Source organism: Penaeus chinensis, chromosome 17 (genome assembly GCF_019202785.1).
Source record: "Penaeus chinensis breed Huanghai No. 1 chromosome 17, ASM1920278v2, whole genome shotgun sequence".
In the NCBI taxonomy this organism is placed as follows: Eukaryota; Metazoa; Arthropoda; class Malacostraca; order Decapoda; family Penaeidae; genus Penaeus; species Penaeus chinensis.
In genome coordinates this window covers 17,933,391-17,949,799 of record NC_061835.1, presented here as the reverse complement: position 1 = coordinate 17,949,799, position 16,409 = coordinate 17,933,391, and the positions used below count along the sequence as shown (strand labels likewise).

At 36.7% G+C, this 16,409-nt stretch overlaps 1 protein-coding gene and 1 non-coding gene across 8 annotated transcripts in view; one reads left to right on the top strand and one right to left on the bottom strand.

The window, feature by feature from the left end:
- The first annotated feature begins 5,414 nt into the window (after nucleotides 1-5,414).
- Trnal-cag lies at nucleotides 5,415-5,498 on the top strand. Its single transcript has one exon. It is a non-coding gene; the product is annotated as a tRNA-Leu (tRNA).
- Nucleotides 5,499-10,923: 5,425 nt separating this feature from the next.
- Nucleotides 10,924-16,409, bottom strand: part of LOC125034193 (beta-1,4-N-acetylgalactosaminyltransferase bre-4-like) — an 8,208-nt gene continuing 2,722 nt past the window's right edge. For 5 of the 7 annotated variants that reach the window (XM_047625886.1, XM_047625884.1, XM_047625883.1 and 2 more), the window contains 5 exons: nucleotides 14,235-14,386; nucleotides 13,894-13,975; nucleotides 13,444-13,627; nucleotides 12,094-12,312; nucleotides 10,924-11,150 (listed from right to left, as the gene is read on the bottom strand). In XM_047625886.1, coding sequence (XP_047481842.1) covers nucleotides 11,030-11,150; nucleotides 12,094-12,312; nucleotides 13,444-13,627; nucleotides 13,894-13,975; nucleotides 14,235-14,386 — 758 coding nt within the window. In that variant the 3' untranslated portion in view covers nucleotides 10,924-11,029. Of the gene's footprint in view, nucleotides 11,151-12,093; nucleotides 12,313-12,550; nucleotides 12,592-13,443; nucleotides 13,639-13,893; nucleotides 13,976-14,234; nucleotides 14,387-16,409 lie in introns of those variants that run through there. The other 2 variants (XM_047625887.1, XM_047625889.1) reach the window with 2 other exon arrangements.

Below are 16,409 nucleotides of genomic sequence, written 5' to 3'. Positions count from 1 at the left end.
ATCATCATCATGAGCATGATGATCATCATCATCATGAGCATGATGATCATCATCATCATGAGCATGATGATCATCATCATCATGAGCATGATCATCATCATCATCATGAGCATGATGATGATCATCATCATGAGCATGATCATCATCATCATCATGAGCATAATCGGCATCATCATCATGAGCATGATCATCATCATCATCATGAGCATGATGATGATCATCATCATGAGCATGATCATCATCATCATCATGAGCATAATCGGCATCATCATCATGAGCATAATCGGCATCATCATCATGAGCATGATGATGATCATCATCATGAGCATGATCATCATCATCATCATCATCATGAGCATAATCGGCATCATCATCATGAGCATTATCATCGGTATATACTGTTATCATAGTTACTAGTTAAGAAATTTGAATAAAGTCGGTTTCATACACCAAATTATCTATCAATTAACACTTTCCTTTCGTCGTACAACTACTGCTATACCCATATGTTGGCAATCCCTGTACAATCAAAACTGACTAGTATTCACTCAATAATTATGATCAGTGAAGAGTAATTAAAACAATATATGGATTCTTATAGCTGTAAATATATATTTTTTTAAATCATGGTTATTTCATTTAGATTTGCCTAACAATAACGTATTATCATTGTTATCAACAACACGTCTATGAAGTAGTTGCACACTTTTGATGTCTCTCCTTTGACCTCACCACCCTATTCGATTTTATGTATAAGATCAGATTATATAAGATATATAATCACTGATACTAAATAGGTATTTTCAAATATACAAAAATGGTTTCAAGAACTTCTGATTGGATAATCAACGAATTCTTTGTAATTTATAATATAAATTTTGTTGTTATAAAACAGCGTAGACTAATCCATTGGAATCCTTACGAGATATAGTGAAAGCCTTATGTTCATGAAAACAGTTTCATGAATGTCTTCTTGTCTTATGAAAGCAGTGTTTCTGCTTACTGATTTGTAATTATTCCCTTGTGTCTTGTTCCCAGTGCCATTGAACAACTTACAACACCCAATATGAGTTTTAACGCAACAGCTTTCGTTGTCTGGGCTGCCATTGTCTTGCTTCGAGCAAATAATAGTCTACAGCCAGACTTGCACCTCAAGCAGCGTCATGAGGAGTTTTCTGCAGTCACTCTCACAAGCACTCGACTAGAATTCAGCACCGCCAATCTGGATCTTAAACTTACATATGTTAGCATCACGATCATGCGATCCCTTCCTCACTCACACGGATACAGTTTCTGAATAATAGGCTCAGCGCACTATATTATGGAGCTGACGATCAACGACAAGAACAGGGCATACACTCGAACCATCTATCAGCCAAAGCCCATCACCGTCACTTAATCGGCTATCCAACTGAAGACCAGTTTACGCAACTTCAGTGGACAACTCAGTCTACGGTCTTTTCCTCCATTACAGAGACGGTATCCCTGACCCAAGCTGATGTGTTCACCTCCCTCATCTACGTCCCAGTATTTGTTACCAGAACCATGACGAACGCCTGGCCTATCCACAAGACGTTAATTACGTAACAACGGCTGTCGACACATCTACGGTATATAACTGCTATGATGTCGAGAAATGTTAATATAATATTTACTGTATATAACTGGTATGGTAGTTACTAGTAGATCAATTTTAATAAAATCGGTTTCATACGTCTACGAAATTATCAATTGGCATGCCTTGCTTCGTACAACGGTAGTTATATCTATATATCTATATCAGTGTATAATTAAAATCACTGAGTAGTATTCGCTGAAGAATTATCATCATTGAGAATTATGATATGATATGTTTATTACATGAAGACCTTGATGTTGTAAGTGACCATTATATCAAGTTACCGATGTTGTTATCAGATCGTTATTTTTTATTTGTATTATTATCTTATACCAATTGACATTATACTTCGTTAACATGACCATACTGTTGTTATAATCATTATTTAATATTTTTTTATCGTTATCGTCATCATTACTTTTTTTCTCATTACTATTACTACTATCAATATCACCATTTCATTGTCATCATTATCTGTTATTACGATTATTATTATTTTATTACAATCATTATTTATTATTATCATTATTGTTATTAAGATTATCTTTCCTGTTATTACAGTAATCATTATCGCTATCTGTAACGTTATTATTATGATTATCATTATTATTATGATTATCATTATTATTATGATTATCATTATTATTATGATTATCATTATTATTATGATTATCATTATTATTATGATTATCATTATTATTATGATTATCATTATTATATATTATGATTATTATTATGATTATCATTATTATTATGATTATCATTATTATTATGATTATCATTATTATTATGATTATCATTATTATTATGATTATCATTATTATTATGATTATCATTATTATTATGATTATCATTATTATTATGATTATCATTATTATTATGATTATCATTATTATTATGATTATCATTATTATTATGATTATCATTATTATTATGATTATCATTATTATTATGATTATCATTATTATTATGATTATCATTATTATTATGATTATCATTATTATTATTTATCTTTATTACCATCATCATTTTCATTGTTATTTCTAGTTTTGTTCTTATGATTAATGTGAAGGAATAACATTATTGCATTTAAAAGATTGCTAATGAAAGATATTAGCAAGGTGTTGAGCGACAAACCAGCAAGCTACTGGTAATTCGGACAATATATGGGCGTGGATCTTGAGGTTCAGTTTCGTTCTGAGGCAAGGAAAAGGTTCGTGACGTGGCCGTCCGTGACGTGGCCAAGGTGGCCTCTAAGTACGAATTCTCTATCTAGTTTAGTCGTTCTTGGACTTCCATACAGGGTAAAGGTTAAATTATTTTTCTATTAGCACTGACAGAGAATTCGGAATTTATTTTTGGATTAATATATGTTTATAGTCTTTAATGATTATTTAAAATTAAGTAAATAACGTAATCGTTCATTTGTTCGGGAATTTCTCCAAATAGGGACCTACTGCTGCCAGGGGCCTGACAGGAGGGGCTCCTTCATTTTTCCCCGTTTATATCCTGTCCTGTCTAATGTGACCGAAAAGAGTCAACGAAAGCAGGAAAACTGAAGCTGAAAGTGAAACAGGAATTCAAACATATTATATTTTTGTCAGTGGAAAAAGGAAAGTTCAATAATTGTGTGAAGTACTGTATATTTAACATTGTAATAAATGTAAATTATGAATTATGTTTCGATCTAACCCGAGACTAAACCAATCCAAATAATAAGAACCTAATTATTCACAATTAATATTATATTCATTTTTCATTATCATCCTCCTTTCATGCTTTTGTCATTAGCATTGGTATCATCAACAGCAACGTCATCATTATCATTAGGATGAGCATCATTATTATCATTATCTGGACAAGTTCTATGATTATCTCAGTGGCATGAAGATATTACCGCAGTTTGACGTTTCTAATGTCAGCATTAATTCATTCATTGCTGTTGCTGTTGTGAAAACGCTCGTTGTACCATCATTATTATTTTCATTGTTGCTAATAAACTCATCCATGATTTTAGATATACACTAAATTGCCCTTCAAAATTAGTCAAAATAGTTCTTAATCATAATCACTGATACTACATAGTTATTATTATTATTATTATTATTATTATTTTGGAATATTATATAAAATAAGAATTAAATAGATCAAGATTTCTGTATAACTGATCATGTATTTATAGTAATATAAACTAATACATTGGAATCATTGGGCGATAAGCGTACGTATTCATGAAGATACTCCTTATATAGAAATTCCAACATTACTGCTTCACTGTGTAGATATTGTTTATGTCGCTACTACACTGGAATTGTGAAATTTAAAGCTTGGGCTCAATTTCTCTAAAAAAAAAAAAAAAAAAACAGTGGGTGTAGGGAGAGGCTATCCCTGGACGGGCCGTAGGAGCATGTGAGAGAGATCTCGTGCATCCTGTTTCGGCACAAAAGAATACAGAGGGTTCGGTACTTAAGAGCAGGTTAGAGTTATCATGTGATAGCGGAATCTAACCTGACTGAAGGAAAAGTCTGAATGTTACGTTGTGTCGTCAATGTACTCTCGTTAAGCAAGAGTACGAAGGTTTACAAATAAAGAACATAAGAAAATACGAAATAACTGAGAATTCACCAAACAAGCATGTTCCACAAGTTCAGTGGGACATTTAAAAAGCAGAAAAGGATTTAGCCTTCTCATTTACTTAAAATCAAGAAAATAAAACGTAATGACATAAAAACAAAAGCCAGTTCGTTAAGTTATTATTATTAAACCATAAAAGAAACACACAAATAAAACCTCCTCGAGCAATCTCAATAAAAACAGAAAAACAATACCTTTTAAAAACCGCTGTAACTGCTCAGCTTCGTAAATCCTTCGTTAAAACAGGGTAATCCAAAATGAATAAAAGTTCGTTAAAACGCCGGCTTTCTGAAGGAAAGACCGAGCGTAGTTCACTGAGCCAAGATATCCGCAACTCCACTTACAAGGTCGTTGACCCGACCTTTTATACGAATAAGGTCGTGCGCCAAGTTCGTTAACTACGGAGTCTGCGCAGCAAGACTCGTTATTCTTAAGAGTGTCGTCTGCTCCTTGAGACGTTACAGCTTCTATCTTATATTTTGTGAGATTGCTCATTTGCATTACATATTTGCAGAGGAGGTCTTTAATAAAAAACACATGACATTTCTTATATAAATAAAAGGAACATAAAAAAAGGAAAATAAAAGGAAATAAAATTACGCTGGCTAGCCAACCAGGTTCTGGCGCCAAACAACTGCACTCCGTTTTCTGTCGCCAGTTTTCAGAAATATGTATTTTCCAGCGTTATTTCAAGTAGTTCAGGGCCAAAAGTCTGTCTCACAAATCATGCCATCCTCCTCCTCAGTAAGGATTGCAGCATCTCATCCAAGGTGTCCGTGTTCGCTCGTCAGCGTCTCCTTCAGGCAGGTCCTCTGCAGAATCGCCTTCTGCGCCATCTATATTTGTTTCTGTCACAGCCAGGCGCCAGGGATAGTCGGGGGCATGTTACGAAAACTTATGTGGCCTGACACAGGGGCGATAGCGGCATGTAGTAAGCTGAGGTGTCAGCTCACTACATGGGTCTTACCCTAGGGGCTTCAGTATTTCCCAAAGAGGGCGCAAGTCCTTGGAAAAAAAAGACCTGACTAATTCAAACATAATTATAATTTTCTTTAAAATCTGTGAAGAAATTTAATTTACAGATGCAAGGTAGGCGTGGAGAGGAAGGCAAATTCCAAAGAGGGTGTGGTAGTTAAAAGGTTAAGAACCACTACTATTTGCAGTCAGGATGGCCGAGCGGTCCAAGGCGCTGCGTTCAGGTCGCAGTCCGGTCTTCCGGGCGTGGGTTCGAATCCCACTCCTGACACTGCCTTTATAGCCTATTCATAAGAGCTTAAAACAACTCCTATGCGTGATATGGAAAGTCTGCTTAGCATCTTTAAATAAAAAATAGATGAGTTAATGTGATACACAAGGGTTTTTTATCAGAGTTCTGTGTGATTGGTGATCAAAGAATAATAAAAACAATATGGTAAAGAGACAAGATGTAATCGTTATACTTTATTATCACTGGAGCCTGATATTGTTATTAGATCTTATAGGCTGTTCTCATTTTCATACCATGTTATTTTTATCATTGTCATCATTGCTATCATTATCATACCATAAGGCTTTAGTATACCTCGCTATCATGATCATGATGTAATGATTATTTGATAATTATTATTGTGATGACAATTACTTAAATATTATTATTGTTATCATTATTACCATCTATTACTACTATTATTTACTATTATTTATTATCATCATTACTATCAACATCACCTTTTCGTTGTTATTATTATCATCATTAACATCATTTTATTATTGTTATTATCAACTACGATCATTTTTGATGTTATTAGTGCATTCACTATAATTATTATCACTTGTCTTTATCATAATCATTTTTGTTTATGTATTAGTTATTAGTATTGCTATGATCATCATCAGCAACGTCATTATATTCATTATCATTATCATCATTATTATCATCATGGCCATCATCACCATTTTGTTATTATTATCATTATCTAGACTATTTCTATGATATCACTGTCATCGTCATTTCTAAAGTCAGTATTAATGTATTGCAATTGCTCGTTTTACAAGCACTTTTATTGATAAAGTTATCATTAGTATTGATAATATAATGATGTATTGTAATATAACAGCGTAAATTAATATAACGAAAATGTACGTCCTGTTTTCATGAAGAGGTTTCTTGTATGTCTTGAGGGCTTTAGTGTAAAAGCAGTGTCATAACTTATGCCAGTGTCCATGACGAATACCCGGCCAATCCACAAGACTGTTTCCCAGACAGAATACATCAAGGAAACGGTTAATTATGTAACAACGGTTGTCGAAACATCCGCTGTATATAACTGTTATGATGGTTACTAATAGAGACATTTTGATAAAGTCGTTTCCATACTTATTCCAGATTATCTACCTGTTAACACATTCCTTTCCTCGTACAACTACCGATATATCTATACGTGCCGCATTCATGTAATCGTTAAACCTTCCTATCATTAGTGCTCATTGTAAGCGCCATTATGGTATCAAGTTACCGATGTCGTTATCAGATATGCGTTGTTCTCATTATAATCTTTATTTAATAATGATTGCTATTATCTGTATCTTCGTTTCCATCTATCTTCGTTTTCATCTATTGGTATTATTTATCATAATTATTATAAATAGTATAATTCTATTATTATTATCACGATTATTCTTTAACACTTTCATCATTATTATGATTATAATATATTATTATATTAATATCATTATCTTTCATTATCATCTGTGCAAGTTTTTGTCATTACAAATGTAATTAAGAACCTCATTCCCCGTTAGACACCGTCTGTACATCTACGTCTGTATGCCTAGTGAACCAGAGTCAAGAATGTTCTGGAACCAGTAAATATGTAATTGTGAAGAACAGAGACATTACATGACGCGTTTAATCTTGGCCTTAATACCAAATAACAATATTCCTCTTACATTGTGGATGTAATAAGGTAGATAGATAGATATGTAGTAATATCGTAGTCTCCCCTGAAATGTAATTATATCATGGTCTCCCTTGAAAATCGCTTAGTCATAAATTTCTGGTTTACTTTTATTTATTTCTTATACAATAAATACTGTTGATGTATGTACTTCTTAAAATATATTATGTCTTTATGTTCAACTGTCAAATGCTTGTTTATTTGTATAATTATGTTGTCAAAAAATACCTAGTCCCTTGTCCATCATTGTGAGGGAGTACTGTCAGAAAATTTAATAAGTTAAGACACTAAATGTGATTAATATATAAACTTTGTTCCTATATATTATTCTCTCTAGCCTCGTCTCGTCAACCGAGAGAGACGGTTCAGCCACGTCTCTATATTAACAGCAAACGCACTAGTGATACACAAGACAACAGATAGACAGATTTAGATGGAGATATCGGTGTCTATATGTTTGTGTGTTGTGTGTGTAGATATGTAGATGCACATATATATATATATATATATATATATATATATATATATATATATATATATACATATATGTAGATATATGTATGTATATGTGTACATACATGTGTGTATACATATAGACATATATAAATACATACACATATACAGTATATATATGTTTGTGTGTGTATATATATGTATGTCCATCCATTTTGGTTTATTACTCATCTGAAGAGGAATTCGTGAAGGGTTTGAAACGTTACGATTCATATTCATTCTTTGCTGTGACTGTTTTCATTTCATTTTATACATATAAACACACACACATATATGTGTGTGTGTGCCTATATGTGTGTGTGTATATATATATATATATATATATATATATATATATATGGATATGCATATTATATATGTGTACACAAACACACATATGTATGTGTGTATATGCATATATATATTTACATATCATATATATATATATATATATATATATATATGATATGTAAATATATATATGCATATACACACATACATATGTGTGTTTGTGTACACATATATAATATGCATATCCATATATATATATATATATATATATATATATATATGATGAGTGTGTGTGTGGGGGGGGGGGGGGAGTAAAGCACTCTACCGTGTTGATAGAATGGTAGAAAAGGCCACAATGCAAAAACTTCACTTATTGAAAGTGAGACAACAGTTTCGGAATCCACCTGGATTCCATCCTCAGGTCTGAAGAGGAAAGGGAGAGGAGGGGGTATAAAAGAGAGAGAGGAAAGGCAACGCAATAACACAAGGCAGGTGAGGACAGACGAACGGAAGCGAAGGGAGGACAGGTCAGGTCGTAGGATCGGGCGGACTATGCTTAGGGTGGCCAGCATAAGGAAGAAGGCGGAGAATGTGGGAGGCGAGGAAGCTCGGTAGGGGAAAAGCCGCTGTTCAGTTGATATTAGGCAGCATCTTGATTAAAGACAGCCAACGTTTCCCATGATTCTTCCGGCCCCTCTCCGCCACCCATGACCGTTTCCTCTCCAAGAAACTCTTCATCTTCACCGCTTTCAGTCCTTGGTCCCGCTTCTCCCTCACAGACGCTGTCAGCAGCCTTTCCTCCTTGCCCTCGAAACACTCCTCCATCTTAACCCTTCCATTCCCAGGCGTTATCGTGAGGCCCTTCAAAGCCTGCGAAGGGAGGATGTCACCATCTTGCCTTCTGACAAGGGCAACTCGGTGGTGGCCTTTGACCGTGCCTCCTCCCTGCAGAAGGCCCGGGACCTGCCTATGTCCTCCTGGGGATCCTCTCTCTCCTTTATACCTTCTCTCCTCTCCTCTTCAGACCTGAAGATGGAATCCAGGTGGATTGTCAATAAATCTTGTTTTTTTGCATGGTGGGTTTTTATATATACATATACATACATATATATGCGTGTGTATATATATACATATACATATATATACTATATGTATACATATAAAAAATATTTATATATATGTATATATAAATGTGTATATATATACATAATATAAATATAGTATATATACACATCTATATACACACACATTTAAGCATGTGAAAAAGGGAAATAACGAGAAAGACAAAGAGAGCGTGCGTAATACAGCTGTAAAAATACCTACAGGTGTTCACACACGCACTTGCGCACACGTGTATTGTTCGTTGTTATCACTATTTATCTTTTTTTATATATATATGTCCCCCACTGATAATAACAATAATGATGACAGTGCTGATAACAGTGATAGTGATAATGTTACTGAATAGAATATTAACCATATACTGTGTCGAATGCCTCTGACAGGTTGAGAAATACAGATTACGAACTCGTCCCTGTTAAAGGCATTCAACTCAAAGTCAGTGAAACACTGGAGGGGAGTTTCGGTGAATCTCGGTAAACGAAAACCATATTGATTAGCAAAAAGAATATTGTTATCATTCACTCTTACTTTCTTTTACTCTCCCCCACCCACTCTCTATCTCTCTCTTTCTGTTTGCGATTGGGAGACATAATATTTTTGCTGATATTCTAAAATCATTCTTACAAGAATATATATATATATATATATATATATATATATATATATATATATGTATATGTGTGTGTGTGTGTGTGTGTGTGTGTGTGTGTGTGTGTATGTGTGTGTGTGTATATATGTATATGTATGTATATATATATACATTCATACTTATCTTTTGCCATAACTGCATAAATGAAATCATCAGTTATAGATTCATAAATCACTATATACAGAATAAAAGTCGTTTATGTACATCTTTTGTATGCCACATGCTTTAGACTAAATGTTATCATAGTGGGTAACGCCAGATGAAAGTACAGTTACCATATTAGACAAGTACCACTCGACTGTGATACACTATAGTGGTTCCTTCTCTTATGACCCAAACTGTACGTTGTCCCTCTTCAGGGTGCTTACTCAGCTCCAGAGTGTGTTCACCTGTAGCAGTCCTGGCCTCCGCTCTGCAGATGACGGCAGGTTGTGTCATGCCAGATCATATAGCCATGTCCTTATTGGTCGACACCAGGTACATCTCGCAACTCACTGATCAACGGTGGACACTTCACTGTTTACCTATTGTACTGATAATCCATTCCCTCAGACCTATTTTCCTGAGTCAGCAAGTAAAGTCAACCATTGGCTCGCGCTGACTTTGAAGCCTGCCTGCACCACCGCAGAATTCGAACACAACACCACTTCTGCAACACCCAGCAATTGCACCCAGCCATTGGGATTCCCCAACCCACCTATGGTCTTTAAGGAGATATCACACAGTAGGAGGTAAAATATCGAACACTCACCTTCCTACACTCAAGATCGAGAGTACGAATCACAACTGATCCTCACACTTAATCAACAAGTCCTGCTACTCCAACTGCATCTACACTCACATACATAACACACCCAAGCAATCTATCCCACCCTTGCTTGAACGATAGGCATTTTACACGCTCCAGCCCCACCTTGCTAGTGCTGAGGCCTTGCAGCTGCCCTGTGTTCCTCGACGTAGACCTTGGCCCGGGCTCGAAAGCCAACCGAGGTCCAGCCATGGCTCTCAAGCTCTGAGCTGCTGATCCGGCCTGCCTCACCTTCACATGGCTTCATTAACTCCATTTGCGGTGGCAGCAGCGGGATAAACCGCGTGAAACATTAGATCATGTGTTGAAGGAAATACAAAAATAACTATTAAAAGTAAAATATAAATTCAATAAAACGAATGTAACGCATATATGTATGAATACTCTTTATTAGATCAGGTTACACAAGGTAAATCTCGGGAGTCCACTACTTTTATGATAGTGATGAAAAGGTCATCACAGATTAACTAAAATGTAGATTATAATTTCACTAGGAACTTCGTGTATAGTTTGCGATGCGTTGAATTCAGTAACGTGAACTGAAGACTATTGAGGCCATCCAGCTTATAATCTCTCTCTGAAGTTCGGAGAATATTCATCCTGTTGAAAGAGTAATGGATTATGAAGACCATAATAAAAGAGTCAAAAAATAGATATTATCAATCTTACTTACATACCTCTTTGTTGAATATCTCACAGCTAAGTTAAAACATAAACGTAGCGTTCCACACGCAGAAGAAAAAAATGAGGACTGAGATCAGAATAAGAAGAAATTATAGTCACATGACACATGGCAGCGTCCTTCCTGAAGCAGCTGTTCATTTTATTTGAATGCGTAAATATGCAGACATTTATGCTGAATACCGGCTCTTACGCAATGAACGGTATTCATTAGACAAATTAGCATTCAGACTCCAGACTGGCTTGTAATGCATTTCATGATATGTTTCACCAATGCTAGTAAGTGTCAAAGGGTAATGATATCAATTCATTTTAGAGATTTTGTGGAAATTGTTATGAGTTAGATTTAACAGAAATCACTTCAGATGTGTCTCTTAAGGACTACTCTTACTTTGTTTCTTGAAATAAATGTTTTTAAATGTACATTGTTTTCTGATCATTTCACGCCTAGCCAAACAACTTCAAAACCAAGATGACATTTTTTTTAAAACTAATAAATCTGACATAACCCAAGAGAATATGAAGAAAGAAAGAAAAAAAAACTATAAACCAACTTAACTTCATTTTACTTAGATTCATTCTCACGGAACTTTTCCTGGAATGTAACCTGACATCTCGTACTTCAGTAACAGATGCGCCTCCACATGTTGTCATCAAATACAATTATTAATATTGACCATATATTCCACTTTACTTCAAGCATCCCGACGTCAGTAACTGTGACGCTTTTCGGCCATTTAACACGAACACAAAACGGCATTTCTGTATGATATCTTGAGCAAATCAAGACAGATGAACTTCAGCACGAACCCTTTAATCCCAAACAAAGCCTAGCGACGGTCATTAAATCAGACACACACACCTTCGTGGATTGAGCGTGGCTTGTTTGTGCTTCAGAGTGGCATACGTGGCCAAGTGATCCGACACCCGCCACACCTGCATTTTCTCGGCTTTGATGCGCCTCCACATGTTGTCATCTTCGCCGCCCCAGCCGAAGTACCTGTTGCTCCAGCCGTTCACTTTCTCCACCTGCCAGCCGGTCATCAGGCAGGCGCAGCCGTAGAACGTGTCATAAGGGATTCTGGGAAATTGTTAAAAGCAGGTGAGCCAGGCTGTCTCTCATTATCTAGCCGTCCTACCATCTATGTGTCTGTGTGTATGAATGCGCTTTGTTTGTGGATGTGTTTATGTATGTAGCATACTTTATGGTATTTGACTGTCATCTTTCACCTTCTACTCTACGGAAGGAGTTGGTATTATACTGATAGATAGATAGAGAGATGGGTAGATATATAAATAGATTCTTCTATTCTTTTTACCTTTGGTATACATCTTTGTTCTGGAGCTGCGCGTAGGCAAACTGTAACAAACAAATCACGAGAGTTACATCTGTCTTGCTCCAAGTGTGACGCCTTAAATAGATCTTTAATCTAAACCTTAATGGTAGAAGCCTCTCTGGCCCGGCGAATCCCGTGTCATATGCCAAATGGTTTTCCGTTAACGGCAGGTGGTACTGCTGATGTTATGAACACTTGTACAGTAGAACATGTTTGAAGATACAGGAATCATTAATCATGACATACACACACACACACGCGCACGTGCACGAACACGCACAGACACACACATGCATACGCGTACATATACACACATACGCACACACACACACACACGCGCGCGCGCACACACAAATATATATGTATGTATATATATATTATATATATGTGTATTTATGTATGTATGTATGTATGTATGTATGTATGTATGTATGTATGTATGTATGTATGTATGTATGTATGTATGTATATGTGTGTGTGTATGTATATATATATATATATATATATATATATATATATATATATATATATATATGGCGACGATACTTCTTAATATATTTTTGTCACTTTTCTTCATTTTGAGAATGACTTTGACTACAAATTTCAAATCATAATATAGACCACAGCTAGAACCAACTAGCCTTACCAGTGCCCCCCCCCCCCCCCCTCATCGGCATCGGTCGACGGCCTGCTCCTTCCCTGAGGAGAATAAACACACACACACATACCGGGTTTTTTTCTTCTTTCTTTCTTTCTCTCTTTTTTGGAGATATGGAGCTTTTCATCATAAAACGTTTGAAGTCCGCTCCTTACCACATTACTGAATTACACAAGCATTGCGTACTATTATACTGCTATACTATTAGTCTCCTTACTTGTATGTGAACTTTTCCATCCCAACCCCCAGGTGTCTTGGCTGATCCGCGCAATTATACAGGTTTCGATCGTCTTTAGGTACGCAGTCAATGTCGTGAAAAGCGTAGCAGTCGTACGGCCCAAACTTTTGTGCAAGAGCGTATCCAATGTTCAGTAGTTTCGCTCGATTGAACTCCATGTCACCTGTTTGAAAACTAATATAATTGAGTGAAAGCAATTTTCATGATCTCAGTGTTGAGAAATGATATAAGTATGAGAGTACTTTGTCTGGCTGAACGATTACGGTGGATAAAAGAAAGGCTGTAATAGCCATTTTATCTTGGTACTGGGTTTGTCTTCATATATTGGAATCTGTTCCTACAAGTCAGGAATATGTCAAATTATACAGATAACGCACCAATACGACCTAGCACTCGATCTCATTTCCGCTCCCCAAAGAGAATACTTACGAGACTGTTCCACGATGAAAATGGTATAGTTGAGCAGCTGGCGTTGCAGAAACGGATGCATGTGGTTGAGGAAAGGGCCGACCTGGGGGAAGAGAGTGGATGACTGCCGGCTGGATTGCAAGCGGTTGACTCATGACTCGTGCCATTGATCGGCTTTGTTGAATAAGTTGCCTGCGATGGTTCAAAATTGCCTCATGACTTTGCTTTCTGAGGTTGATGAAGATTAGTCATCCTCCCCATCATCCTCTTCCTTCTTTTACTGTCCCTTATAACAGAAATCACAAGACACGTTCACATCAGAGAAAAGACTCAGATCAGACGGGCTGCTTTGGATGACTTACCATGACCTCCCTGTTCCTGTAGGGGACGATGACGGCGAGTCTCCACGTCGACTCGCAGTCCTGTGGCCACCACGAGCCTCCTGGGAGCACGTTGGTCACGTTGGCCTCGACCTCCGCCTCTGATATGCCGTCTCGTACGCTCGTTCGACCCACTGCGAGGTCGTGCAAGGTCATGAAGTGAGAGGTCGATTATAAAGAGAGAGACGGTTGTATCATTCTATACAGAAAAAGAAAATCGTGAAGGTACACAACAGTTTTTTTTTTTTTTTTTTTTTTTTCAAATAACACATGTTTCCCCTTCTTGGTTTCATGAAAGGAACATAAAGGCCAATTCAAAATATTATCGAGCCCCTCCCTTCGACGGAACGTGACCGACCCCGGGTCCGGTTAGGGCAGACGGTTGATTATTGAGGACGGGGGTTTTGCATGGGTCCCGTTGTAGTGAACGCGGGAACAAGTGTAGCGCCGTAACGCCAGTTAAGACGCAGTCCAACAATTAACATATGCAACCAACGAGCCCGCACCGTCTTGGAGGTGGCGGGTATTGCCCATTCTGCCAAGAAAAGACAGAGAGAGGGCCGACAAAGCTAACACAGCTATTTCAACGGTTCTGATAGTCCTGTCCTGACCAGTGATAATTATTGAGGGCATATGGAAAATCGATTTTTCTTTCTTGAAAAAAACACCACGTACCTTGACTTGATTTTCTTTCTTTTACAACCACACAAAATAATTAATTGTAACTTGGAACCTCCTAGAAAATAATACAGATATGAAAAGTAAATACTTTTGATAACAATTTAGCTAATATTAATGACTATGAAATACTAATTAAAGACTATGAGCAATAACGAATGAAGATAATAACTTTAATGTTACGAAAGTGATGAATGACATAAAATGAAATACGTAACACCGTTAAAGTGGCTGTGCTTGTTCTTTCATCACCCTGTGGCTGTTAGGTATACGGACTCCTGGACACGGAGTAGCTGAACACAAGTTCGAAGACTTGTTTTCCTGTGATCTGGCTCATTAATCACTGTACTTCTACCACCTTGTTCATTTTCACCTCCCTAGTCATTCTCCTCAGAAACGGACTGGAACTAATCCTACCTGCTTTTTCTTAAACTATTCCAGGGTCTCTAAGGTGGCCGAAGGTCTTCCTAAACCACATGGACACCAATCAGCATCATTCAAAGCCCCACGCACCTCAGGAGACAAGTACGGAGACACTGCAGTATTAATTACCAGATTTTTTCATACATCTCAGCCGGGTGTTGATACACAGACTGACAGCTTAGCAGGGCGTAGAAAGGGAACAACCCTTGACAGAAAAAGGCTCAAGTACAAGTCGCGAGCCCTCCCCAAGGTGCAGAGAGGCACTTGCAGGAAAGGCCGGCGTCCTGTAGCTCCACGAGGACGACGAGAGCCCTTCTCCCCTCGTGGCTGACTGTTATATGAAAGCCACGAAGCACGAGGCACTGACACTATCCGGGACGACCTCGACAGGTGCCAGTATTATTCCTCGTAGGATGAGACTTGGCGATCATTGTGTACAGCAAACATGAATCTCGATGAACCGAACGAAAATCGGATTACCAAAGAAGATGCTTTTACGAAAGACATTGGTTAACAGAGAGACAACTGCTACTCTGACGCTACATGGGAAACATCCGTGGAAGCAGGTGTGTGGTTCATGATATAAGTGATAATGTTTGAGTGCTGCATTATACAGAAAAAAAAGTTTCATGATACAATATACTGTAAAATCCAACTCGCGAGGTTTTCTTGGAGAAGGACCATAACTGAAAGAAAATTTATGAAATTGCAAATATATTACCATTTTAAGAGCAAACATGTTGCTTATCCTAGCGACCATCGCCTATTCATGACATGGAAATGAAACTTGGTAATTCATATATTCTAACCCACTATTGCTCAATATTCATAATCCTCTAATGGCAATATACCATAAATTATTGTGACTCATCCAGCAAAGTGTACAAAATGTTTCTTTGTGCTACCATGCAAAACATAAAACGAGACGACCAAGTACTTATATTATTCTTATCTTGAAGTTTTTTTTTTTTTTTTTTTTTTTTTTGTTATCTAGTGTATTCTATACTATAGTGTATATTTTTATTATCCTGAAGTGTATCCTGAAGTGCAGTTGCT